Source organism: Bactrocera latifrons, unplaced genomic scaffold (assembly GCF_001853355.1).
Source record: "Bactrocera latifrons isolate USDA-ARS-PBARC rearing strain unplaced genomic scaffold, ASM185335v1 scaffold_64, whole genome shotgun sequence".
In the NCBI taxonomy this organism is placed as follows: Eukaryota; Metazoa; Arthropoda; class Insecta; order Diptera; family Tephritidae; genus Bactrocera; species Bactrocera latifrons.
Window position 1 is genome coordinate 1,159,113 of NW_017537312.1, and position 13,164 is coordinate 1,172,276.

The following is a 13,164-nucleotide window of genomic DNA, read 5'->3' on the forward strand; positions in this document are numbered from 1 at the left end:
ATACATTTATTTTAAGGCATCAAGAATATGTTTTTTTAAATTATGCCATATCGAAGTATTCGATTTAAATTTTTGAAATAGTTGGCAACTCACTTTAAAAATAAGAAAATGTTTTTTTTTTATTATATACGTATTATATTCTGGTAATCGTTTAAAAGAAAGCGTTTTTTATTTGTTTGGAAAAACATTTTGAAATTAAGTATTGTACCCGATTTGATTTATTTAATTGTAAAGAGCTGGCAACGCTTCTAAAAAAATCTTATAAAGCTGTAATTTTGTTTTCAATATATCATGTTGTATACCCATTTTGTGACATTTAATTTTTCTTAGCAAATTATTGATGTAAAATTCTTTAACTGGCAACTATCACAAAAAAAATGCACTTTTATGCCTCCTATCATATTATAGTTATTTGTTGGTTAATTCAGTTAAATTCAGCTGTAAATTTTTAAGCTTCTTGTATTTGTCACGAATATTCTGACAATAAATATCTTAATTTTTATAAAATTTTTTTAATAAAAATTTCAAATCGTTGGCAACGCGCATCAGTAAATAGTTTCCACGCTGGTTTTTCTAAAACATTTCCCATTTAATATAATTATTGTAAGAATCTTATATTATATTTTATTTAAAAAAAAGTTTTCAGCTTCTTCTTCTTCTTAAATTCTATTCTATCACCTATATATTGTATAGGTTTTGTATTTAATTTAATTTTTTCTTTTTATGTTCAAACATCTGGCAACCATGACGCTAAAAATGCATACACTTACCGATTTTTAGGTACACTAAACCAGTATTCAGGTCTCAATTTATTTTTGCCATACGACATAACAGAAGTCGGCAGCGGTATTGCCTTGCCAATGGGCTTGCCCATGCGCAGGCGTAAGTACAATGGTGGGTCCGGGCAGGCGCGTGCCGGTCGTGGTATCAATTCTGGAGAGAAAAACAACGGATGAAAAATATATATCACTAAATGATGAAAAATACAATTACCGGCTACACATACAACATTTAGGCTTATATGTAAATATTTATTTCTATATACATATGATTATGTATAAGTATGTAGGCGTACATATATTTTTGAGTATGTGTAAATTTTAATTAATATCCACAAAATATTTTAAGCTAGAGCAGATAAGAGCTGGGAATTTTTCGTGTATGCACTGGTTGGAAATCGCAGAAGGGTTTATGTTATCACAAAAAAAAAAAAACCAAAAAAATAAAAAATAAAAATAAGAAAATAACTTTTTGTGACACACATAATTACTGTATATAATAAATTTATAACACTTAAGCTGCAGTCGATTATTTTAGATTGATATATGTATGAATTATTTACAAAGGAAACGTAGACACGGGTGAATTTTTTCTCAATCAAATATAAAGTAAGAAATTTGTTGCTATTTTTTAGCAAAATTTCTTTTTATAGTTGTTTTTGTTTGCCATATTTTAGCTGAATTTCAATGATACTTTCGTTTTGGGTTGTACACATTGAGATAGAGTTTTTGAGCGTTGTTGTGTATGTGCATATGTAGTATATACACGGGAAAATATTTTTATGCAATTAAATAAATGATTAAATTTACTGTTAAAGAGTATAAAAAATAGACTTATTTAGTATACAAACTGTGTCACGTACCGACGATATTCAAGAGTGGAAAATATGGCGCCCGAACTACATGGTATTAAATTTTTTTTCGAATATGAAGTAGGTGAGTGAATATAAGAGTAGATGGAACGATACAGTGTAGCATTTTGATAATTTTTGTGACAAAAAGTGATACAAAAATAAATTAAAAATACTGTTATAAATTGTGAATTAAATGTAGCTATATCACATCAATCATTATTTTAAAATATCGGTAAAAATAACTTTTAAGCACCTCTCTATAAAATATGTGGAACTAAAGAGTCTAATTGCAATTTATAGTCGATTAACACTGTCCAAAATGTCTAAACATGATTTTTGCTGAAGAATATGAAGAAATATATAGCATTTTTCGAATGAAAATATGAAATACTACTGATTCGAAAAGCAAATTTCAAAACAATATTTTTGAAAAAGAGAAGAGATTTAAATAGCCTTATAACAAGACTGATAATGACACGAGAGCGACACGCTACGTCATAAACGTAACGTAACGCACTGTTGAAGTTTCATCGTAATTGTAAACAAAACAGTCAACTAACGAAACTTGCCAAAAACAACTAAAATTTGCTTAAACCAGAAACTTTAAATTCGCGATTAACTTAAATAGGTTTTTAAGTAGGAAAGTGAGAAAAATTAGAGTTCCATTGCACATATTTACTTAACTTAAAGCTTAAAATAGTAAATAACTTAAAAAATATAAAAGATTTACATCAACAAAACTTAAAAACAAAAAACTTTAAAAACCTCCTAAAAACAATCTAGAAAAAACTGTAAAAAAACCGAATATATTTAAATAAAAAATCAACATGATTTGTATACAAAAAAAAATTTAAAAGTCTTCAAAAAAAATTTAGAAGTCTTAAAAGCTTAAAAAGTCTCCAAAAACAATCTAAAAAAAACTGTAAAAAAATCTAACACATTAAAAAAAATCAACATAACTTGCTTACAGAAAAAATTTAAAAGTCTCCAAAAATGTGATAAGTCTACAAAAACTCTAAATAGACAAAATTAATAAAATTGACTTACTATCAACGCTAATGAATAATTCCGGTTTGTCATCAACTGATACCATCGAACGGTAGTCCAATTTCGGTTGCTGTTTCACGTCCTTCAATTTCGTTGTGGAAGCGGTGCCCTCCGACGATTGTGGACGCATAAATGTACCAATCGATGAGCGTCTGCATGTGGAGAGAAGCAAAATATTAGTTCAAAGAGAAATAAATATTTATTATTTTCAGCTTTTTTTGCATTAATGCTTTTTTGTTTTGACGCGGAMAAAAAAAAAAAAGAGATACAAGTGAAAGTGCTAAACGTTGTCCTACACAACCAGAAAACAATAAACTAAATGTTTAATTTTTTTAAAATACATTTATAAATAACAGTAAAGCCGTGTTTACTCTATCTATTATATACATATATTATGCAGAGAAAAGTAAAATAATTGATCGTTTGAATATTTATTTTTTTAAAGACACTTTTTTATATAAAAGTAGGTGAAAACTTAAAATTGTTTTAATTAAATTTCGAAAATGTTTACATTATATGTAAGTTAGCTAAGCAATTCGAGGTTTTACTGCAAATAACTAAACTTTATTTAACAAAATACACACTTGTCAGTTTTGACTTGTAGTATTATTCATATTTTTGCTATTTTCAGATTTTTCTTTTCATCTACTTCAAAATTTTTAACTCAGTTTTTATTTTATTTTTTTATTACATCAATTGAATATAAAACATTATGCTTTAGACCTTAAAAAGCCTAAAAAAATTTCCATAATTAATATCGTTAGTCGATATGAGTAGAGAAATATCTGTTTTTCTAAGTTAAAGTGCTAAAATGATTTTTTAAGTTAAACATAAATTAATGTTTTGAAGTAAAAAGATGATACGAGTCTGATATGTTTTACTATAATATTGATATAATATGTCACTTTAGAAACTCTAAAAGAATTTTGTGTGCAGAGTTTTCGATTCTTGTGTAAATTTCGAAATCGAATTCACCACATATTTAGTTCGGTTGCTACTCCGGCCTAGTTCTGCAGCATGTCAAGTTTTTGATGTAATTATAAAAGCTTAACGACTAACAAAAAACAATGTGTTCCTTTCGAATTTTCGAACAATTCTCTTTATTCACTCTAATATAGAATTTATTACATCGCATTTTTGGCGTAATTATAGAAACTTAGAAGTAAAAATAATTTTTTTTTAAAGGAATATTAAAATGTTCGAACATAACAAAGTTTTACGAATACAGTTTATAGAACAATTTGTTTTTTGCGTTAAACGTATTACCTTCTTTAGGTACAATTTGCCTTGCTTATAAAATTTTATTTTATTTTTAATATTCCGAAAATAGAAGTTTTTAATATATACAATAATAAGTATACGATTTCATAAATTTCGAAATCAATAATCGAATTTGGGAGTTTTGCCTTCTAAATATCCGTATAACTTATGTCCATATCATAATATAAAGAAAAAACTTTTATGAACACTATTTATACAGATTTAATTTAACTTTCAGATAATATTATATGGTTCTGTTCGAACTATGATTTCTGAGAGTTTTCGCCGTAATAATGAAAGCTTGATGAGTAGCAGAAGTCGAACTTTTGGTCTTTTAATTAATATTCGAATTTTCGAACATTCCTCTTTACTCACAATTCTATATAAAATGGACGGAATATGCTAATTTTAGAACATAACAAGACTTCGCGAATATAACTAGTTATAAGTACTAGTTTCTTCTCCTATCTGTTTTTTTTTTAAGATTGCAGTGCAAAGCAGAATTTTTTTCAATTGATTTTAAGTACAAAATTTTGAAGGTAACAAGACTGGCTATTGAATTAACTTATGGATTCGGAGTTTTTTTTTACTATATATTATATCTTTATAATTTCTGGCTATATATCAAAAAAAAAAAAAAAAAAAAACTTGTGAATTGTATTTATTTATATTAAAGAATGTTCAGATACAATTATTTTCTGACATTATTATTTTAAAAATTGTAGAGCATGTCAGCAATATTTAATCTTTAGCTTTGCGTATTCCTGACAGCAATAATAAATATTTTCCTAAGTAGACCAATATCTCTTTCTCTAAATTTGAATACAAGTGGTGTTGGTGAATTTTCGAAAAATATGCTTAACAACATGAAAAAAGGCTATAGGTCAACGAAGGTAAACGAAATAAATAGCAGACTTTTCTATGAAAAAGTTCTTAAAACATTTACAGCATCTGGTAAATACTAAATCAAACAGCAGTGCATGGGAAAAAAGTGCGGAATAAAAAAATAATTTTACGCTACACATTTACGAATTCGAACTTGTGTTATTTACATGACAATTTATATGTGTAGTACTTTCGAGAAGGGATAGAAACACATTTAGCAGAATAGTTACACAAAGGTACTAGGAAAAAATAAAATTTAAAAGGAAAATGGTTTTAGAGCGATAGCACAACTGGGATAGACTCCAAATTAAACGCAAAATTAATTTTTGTGTTGACGAAAAAATATCGAGCATACAATTGATTCGAACATTACAAAGTAACAAAAAGTTGTATAAACAAATATTTGTTTGGCGGACAGTGAAACGACAAACAAGCACTTAAAAAACCCATTGAAACTTCAAAATTTTTGTTTTTGTTTGCGAAACGTAACAGTACTCGCGGCCAATGCAATTAGTCAATATTCGATATTCGAAGTTAAATGCAACAAAGCAACTAATTCTTACCCAGTGGAAATATGACCCTCGGAATGAGTTGAATGCGGAGTCAATGGTGGCACTGGTGAGCCACCAGAGTCTTCGGACGGTGTTTTTGAAAATAAATTGCCACCCAACTCTGAGACCAAAGTAATGGGTGAACTGTGAGTATTCGAATCAAAACAAAATAATAATAATTGTTTTTTGTATGCATTGGGTGTGGAGAGTAAAGTGATGTGTTGGATTTCAGGTAAACGAAAAGTTTAGATGGCAGCATGGTGTGTTCGTTTGTACGGGCGTTTAATGGTTGGTATTCGGTAAGTGCACGGAAAATATTGAATAAATAATAATTTTTATAATTTATATAAATATGTGATATATGTGTTTGGGGTGGTATTTTTCACAAAAAAAAAAAAAACAAAACATAAGATAGTAATAAAAATATTCCAATCGCCGCAAGTTTAGTGAGCATTGTTTGAGAAATTTCGTTTTGATTTTTGGAAAGGAAGAAAATCAAAGGAAAAAATGTTTACCAATTATTCTTTTGTTTCTCATAAATGCCTTACAATAATACTAATTCAACTAAAAACTGTATATGATTTCCAGCAACGGTAAAATTATTGCTAAGCCGATTATATGCCGCTGAACTCACCTTGAAAATACTTTCGAAAATACGCTCTGATTCGAATCGCCCGTGTTGGGCGCCGACTCAGAGTCCGCCGACTTGCCGATGCTGCCACCAGTGCCCGGAGGGCCTCCTGCTTCGCCAGTTAGGCCTTCCACCCAAGCCAAAGGATATGATAAGCGTTTCAACATCTTCGAATGCATAAAAATATTGTAATGTTATTATTTCTAACACACATCTATTGCATTTAGCTTATACTTTATTCTTCTTCTCAGTATTCTTGTCACCCTGTGCGGCTGCAGCTGCCGCCGATGCCGCAACCGCCGCTGCAGCCTGTTGCTCGCTATTGTTATCGTCCACACTGAAGCTGACGCTAGTGGTCTTTTTGCGCCCGCCAGCCGTGCCCGCGTCAAGGCTTTGTGCGCTCAGCACTGAGCTGCGCGGCGGCGATTCGCTCATCAGTGTCGGCGAGATGGTCTTCGGTGGCACCCAATCGGAGCTCAGCACAATATCGGCATCACTGTATACGGTCTTCTTTGGTATGGGCTGCAAATTCGCTATGGGTTCACGTATGTCGATGCCCGAGTCATAGCACGATTGCTTTGCTAGCTCCTCCAGGTGTTCGAGATCGGCGGGTGCCAGACCGCCAGGTAAATGTAAAGCGCCACTAGCCGCACCAATGCCGCTGATGGAGGAGGTGGCCGAATGTGGATCCTGCCCACGGGCACCGCTATCAATGGTGGTTTGCGATTCGTTGTCGCCTTCGTCTTCCGATGATCTTCGGGAATTAAGATAATAGAGGCTGAATTTTTTGCAAATTTTGCATATTGCAATTTACAGTATTATTTTTTGGAAGTTAGTGCACGCGTATGTAGTGGTGATGGTAAGCGAATTTCGTTCCGTTAAGAACGTTTCGTTATGGAGGCAAATGTCGGAGAGTGGCAGTTGTACAATAGTATTGGTGGGAGTTTTTTACATAATGGAAAGTAAACAGTTAATAATTATGTGTGGAAAGTGGTTGCCAATTGATGTCGGTTTTTTGCATTTTTGTTTTCATACACAAAATGTGTGTGTGCATGTGAAGCGGTTTCACAATTCACATATGAAAATATAGGAAAATAAAAATTTACAAAATTAAAATTTCAAAGTTTTGCAATTTCATATAGTAAATAAATGCTACCAATTATAGTATATAGACACACATACACGCACACGCTGTCTCGGCATGCGTGGTTATTAGGCAGCGTGCGAAAAGAGAAACACGAGACCTCAGGAGGAGCGAACAAAAGTTGTATTTACGTCAATAATTTACGATTCACTTTAGATCTATTTTTGATTAGTGTTAATTGGTAACCTGATTTTTAAAATAAAGTCATTGGAAGATGGTTACGCTGAAAAGGGATAGCCAGTTTGTTAGAAAGCAGGAAATGCGAGAGCGGGCTTTAGCAAAGAAGTTATTTTGTACCGCAATGCGTTCAAAGAATTGCAAGTATTATTATTATTATTTTAATTTTTTTGTTTTTTTTGTTTTCTAATATAATGAAGAATTGCGAACTATTCAAAAAATGAAATTTAAATTAACAATATCCGTAACACATCAAAATACATTTTTAGATTTCTTTAAAATTTTACAAATAAATTGAAGTATTTTGAACTGCTCGCCTTATCTTCGTTATAATACGCATAGATATTTGAGAAGCATTTAATTTTGCGCAGTTTTCGTCTTCTCAGTGTCAAATATTTACTGAATTTAATTTGATTTTCTTATCAAGGAAGCGAAAAAGATACTCGCTGCATGATTGATGTTGGCAAACAAAGCTTTACATATGTACTAAACGTATTGAAATTGAAAATGGCGCCAGATAATACTTTCTTTTACGATAAACTCTACGATATACACTACACATTGCCAATAATTCCACTTTCAGCAAGAAATGTTATTTCTTTGCTAACCAAATGGCTCGTTTTAAGCTGCGTCAGAATAGCTAATTAATTGAACTTCCGAAAGTGGCGCCGAAGACTAGATAGTAACCCTGAACCAATTAAGATAACCGTTCATTTATTTCTTAAACCAATACAAGAAGCTTACGCAAGCGAATTTATGTAGAAAAGGAGAGACAAGCACGGAGACGAAGACCAGTACATAAACGTAGACAAATGCATGCAAGTATAGAGTGATGTATGATGGTTAATCGAATGCTGATTACTTACCGATCTTTGCTCGGTATGGCCCAATGGTGATCCAATAGACTTTTGCGTCGCTCCTCCAGTGTGGTGCGTGAATCGGTAAGGTTAAGTGTTTTCTTCAAATCATTAGCATCAGCATCGTCGTCGGTTTTGTTGGCTTTCGTGTTGACCTCATCATCAGTCTTAGCACATTCTTCTTTGGCTTCTACACCCTTCTCTGCGTCTTTTTGCTAAACATTAAAGTGCATTATATCATTTTTTCATATACATACATGAGTATGAATTATTAACAAACCTCACGTTCGCCCGTGTTGGAGCATAGCGACTCCTGATCGTCACATGTCTCCATGGAACCACCTGTTTGTTAAATACGTAAGTATATTTAGCGATTTGAATAATGTAACAGTGCATATTTTATATATTAAACTTATTTTTTACGCATTTACATACCTGTAGCGCTTTGCTTGCGCGCACCGTCAACACATTCATCCCCCCTCTCTTTGGCCTCTTTAGCCTGTTTCGCTTCTAATACTGCTTGTGGATAGTAGATTTCGGCATTTTCATTTTGTTCGGTATTTACACCGCCCGACACACGCATATGCGCTATATCGTGAAAGATGGCCGCATTCACGACCAATTCCATAGGTGCAATTACACCGTAACTCTCGGGTCCATGTTCAATAACTAACGGATCGGAGACGTTCGGATCGAACATAACAGCGTTGGGTGTGACCAAAAGGACACCACCCACGACACCTTGTCCATCGGTGATATGGCGTACATTGATTTTGAGGAAACGTTGTGTGATGACGGGATCGTCACTCTTATTTGCTTCGGCTTGTGCATTGTCGGTGCTCTTGGCAGAATCGACACGTTCTATATGACCCGGCTTAGGTGAACCAGGGCGGAGACCTTCTAGTATATCTGTAAGAATTTACATAAGAGAAAGAGTGTATACGGCATTAACAGTTAGTACAAAAAATTTCATTTTAAATTAAAATTTATAATAAAAGTGGGTCAAGAAACAACTTGCTTCAAGCGGGTTTGAATTATAACATTAACACAAGCCTGCTTTTATATACTTATGTTAACAACTGTTTCACTTATCTAGGAAAGCTATACCACCAGCTAATACAATAAAAAAAGGTGGTAAGTCAATACTAAAGCTATATATGTATGTATGTATATGTGTATGACCCGTGAGAACTAATAAAAAATTAACCTTTTTTTGGAAAATCGAAATCAACTTGTTGCAGTTGTACGGAACGTAAGGTCTAGGCTTGAGAAATTAAATTTAAATAAATATGTGCTATTATATAGTAGTAAGCAGTTCTAAAACATCGCTTTAAAATAATATCTAGATAAAAAGAGACAATGAATGTTTACTAGATGGTAAAATCTGGTAGTTAAATGGATTAGGAAGCTAAATCATCAGTTTTGCATCATTTACTGCTTATAATTAATTTTTTAATTTTATTTGAAGAGGTTGATTATTGATTTGGTGATTAATGTCACAGTAATGTAACAGTATGTTATTGGTACAGTCTTTGAGGACGATTCGCAGTAAAAATGTTTACATATTTATAATCATTAATATGGGACAAAGTATTTTGACTAACTTTGTTTATCTAACTTATGTATACACTTCAACCATTTGCTAAAAAGTTGTGATAATTACTTCGTAGAAGAACATGTATGTACATATGTATATCGAACATTTAGCACCTTTCTTTATCAAAATTATTTACTGTTTATTATAATGGAATATTTTTACTTAAAAACTATTAGAAAATGTTTTCAAATATTTATTTAGAGCATTTGCATATGCATATACTTAGAATGTTCACCTATAAACGTTAAGAGAAATCGCATGACAAGTTTTTGCTTCAGAGCTCAAAGTTTCAGAGCGACCAGTCAATTTTCAAAAATTGTGTAGCGTTAGTTCACACAAAAGTAAATATACACAGAACTAAATAGAGATATTTTACTTTTATTGATCCTAGTAATGTGTATTAAAAATAAATCTGTTAAGGCTTATATAATTATGTCTTATATTATCAAAATATTTAACTAACTACTGCAGTGTTCACTTTCTTCCTTAACTAATAGCTACATAAGACTTTTAGTGTGCGCATTTTATCAATTTCGATAGATAAGAGAAAAAGCGTTAACTTCGGTTGAAACGGTTCGGTTGTTAATACCCATCAAATATGTAGTTCTTATAGAATAAAACGATAAAAAAATGTTTTATCTTGATTTTGATTAGCCATTTTGTATGGAAGATACTTATATGTTATAGTGATTCGATCTGAATCTGATTTCCTCTTCTTGCTAATCCGAACTGAACAAATTTGTAAAATATTGTACCGCTTGTTGCTTTGGACGTCGGTTGCATAAAAGGCATAGCTTTTTGGAAGGAAAAGAACAAGTGACATATCAATATTTAAAAAACTGAGGGACTAGTCCGCATATATACATACAGACAGACGGACATGGCTAAATCGACTCATCTTATTATTCTGATCATTTATATACCAAATGTATTTACAGAGTCTCCGACGTTTTTTTTTGAGTGTTACAAACTTCGTGCAAACTGGATACACCATGTTTAGGGTATATTAGTAATGGACAACAATTAAGGTTTATTCAAATATTAGAAGTCCGATTAACACCTTTTATGCAATATTTGTATTGATAAGACGTCATATGAACTTATTTAATAAGTTAGATGAAGTAAAGCTACAAATCACTCTACAAGAAAATAAATAGTCTGCTCGTAATTTATAAGGTCCCATATGGTCTAGTGGCTAGGATATCTGGCTTTCACCCAGAAGGCCCGGGTTCGATTCCCGGTATGGGAAGATTTTTTTGCACATTTTTTAAAAAACTTTTCGTTTTGTTTTAACTTTTTGTTATTAAAAATTGTTCTCATTTTATATTTGCTAAAATTTTAGTTATGAACATTGTCATTACAAACAATTCACATCAACAAGAATGTAAAAGACCTTCCATTATCACTTCAAGCAATTAATCAGGGTTTACTACTTTTTGATTAAATTAATATTTTGTAGTCAAAGCATTTTAATTCCCTACATAGCACCAGATATAAATAACAATTTTTTGTAATACATATGGCCCTGAAATTACGAGTTTTTTTCGATGACCGGCTAACATAAAATAAAAACAAAAGCTGCAACGTAACTTCTGTCGTTGCTCTGCATATGACTGGCTGTAAGTGACAACTCTTATTTCACATTTGTTTTTTGTTCACACAAAATTCTTAACAATTAGCACTGTTCATGTATTGTTGATTTATTGGGAAATGTAAATAAAGAACTGGTCATCTTTGTGTTCACCTCCGTTACGCCAAAAGACCGCTGTATGCATTGTTAGCACTTTTTATTTTCTCCCACTCGCCGTTGAACTAGTCGAATTGGGATCTTCTTTCACACAAAACACACAATTTACACCAAATTTTACAGTTATTAACGTCTCTCCATTAAAAATTATTTCTAATTAAATGGAAAACGATTTTTTGTAACAATTTATACGATTCTAGAAAATGATTATTTGCAGAACTCTTGACTGCTGTTACTCGTATGTTGTTGTTTTTACGTGTGCTAAGTCAATGACAGCCAAACGTCAACAGCATATGTGTGGAAAAATGAACAAGTCAGAGGAAAAACGCAAACCGCTGAATAAATGACTACGATGAATGAGTAATTACGAATAAGTAAACAAAACGAAATGATGGTTGACATTTGCTGGTGTCTAGTGCTGCCACATGTTTTTGTGAAAGCAATATTTTTCAGCGGAGTCGCAATCAAATCATCAATTTCTGATCGGAAGACAAATCGCTTATTGGATTGATTCTAAAATATTTTTCAATATTGAAAATCATATAAAACATTAATGTATAATTATTAAGAGCCGGTTTTATGAAAATATAAGCAAAATTAATCATTATTTACATTTATTAAAGGAATTCCTAAGGAAACCTATGGTAAAATATATAAACAGGTTTAAATTATATATGTATGTATGTACATTGTTGTGAAGTTATTTCTTGTGCGTTACTGCTTATCAGAATTATGACGAAGTAATTAAAAACGAAAAGGATAATAACAAAAGATTAAACAAAAAATTGTTAATTTCTTTTACAAATACATATCTCCAAAGGTTTCCATTCAAGAACTTGATTTCGATCGGTCTGTTTGTACCTCAACACACGCGCCGTCAGTTCTGCTTTCTCCAGACTGTACAAGGAGGCGAAGCAAATGGGTCTGGCAGTGAACGAGGGCAAGACGAAATATCTCCTGTCATCAAACAAACAGTCGTCACACTCGCGACTTGGCTCTCACGTCACTATTGACAGTCATAACTTTGAAGTTGTAGATAATTTCATCTATCTTGGAATCAGCGTAAGCACCACCAACAATGTTAGCCTGGAAATCCAACGCAGGATAACTCTTGCCAACAGGTGCTACTTCGGACTGAGTAGGCAATTCAGAAGCAAAGTCCTCTCTCGACGAACAAAAACCAAACTCTATAAATCACTCATAATACCCGTCGTGCTATTGGGTGCAGAAGCTTGGACGATGACAACAACTGAGGAATCGATGTTGCGAATTTTCGAGAGAAAAGTTCTGCGAAAGATTTATGGTCCTTTGCGCGTTGGCCACGGCGAATATCTTATTCGATGGAACGATGACGATATACGATATACGACGACATTGACATAGTTCAGCGAATTAAAAGACAGCGGCTACGCTGGCTAGGTCATGTTGTTCGAACGGACGAAAACACTCCAGCTCTGAAAGTATTCGACGCTGTACCCGCCAGGGGAAGCAGAGGAAGAGGAAGACCTCCAGGTGGACCAGGTGGAGAAGGACCTGGCTACGCTTGGAATATCCAATTGGCGCCACGTAGCGAAAAGAAGAAACGACTGGCGCGCTATTGTTAACTCGGCTATAATCGCGTAAGCGGTGTCTACG

At 32.6% G+C, this 13,164-nt stretch overlaps 1 protein-coding gene and 1 non-coding gene across 12 annotated transcripts in view; one reads left to right on the top strand and one right to left on the bottom strand.

Annotated features, from left to right (window-relative positions):
* Positions 1–13,164, bottom strand: part of LOC108975358 (TLD domain-containing protein 2) — a 186,220-nt gene that overhangs the window by 64,514 nt on the left and 108,542 nt on the right. For 6 of the 11 annotated variants that reach the window (XM_018943772.1, XM_018943768.1, XM_018943781.1 and 3 more), the window contains 7 exons: positions 8,621–9,094; positions 8,466–8,527; positions 8,195–8,400; positions 6,242–6,785; positions 6,011–6,174; positions 2,681–2,832; positions 771–933 (listed from right to left, as the gene is read on the bottom strand). In XM_018943772.1, coding sequence (XP_018799317.1) covers positions 771–933; positions 2,681–2,832; positions 6,011–6,174; positions 6,242–6,785; positions 8,195–8,400; positions 8,466–8,527; positions 8,621–9,094 — 1,765 coding nt within the window. Of the gene's footprint in view, positions 1–770; positions 934–2,680; positions 2,833–6,010; positions 6,175–6,241; positions 6,786–8,194; positions 8,401–8,465; positions 8,528–8,620; positions 9,095–11,526; positions 11,783–13,164 lie in introns of those variants that run through there. The other 5 variants (XM_018943782.1, XM_018943771.1, XM_018943783.1 and 2 more) reach the window with 4 other exon arrangements.
* Trnae-uuc lies at positions 10,960–11,031 on the top strand. Its single transcript has one exon. It is a non-coding gene; the product is annotated as a tRNA-Glu (tRNA).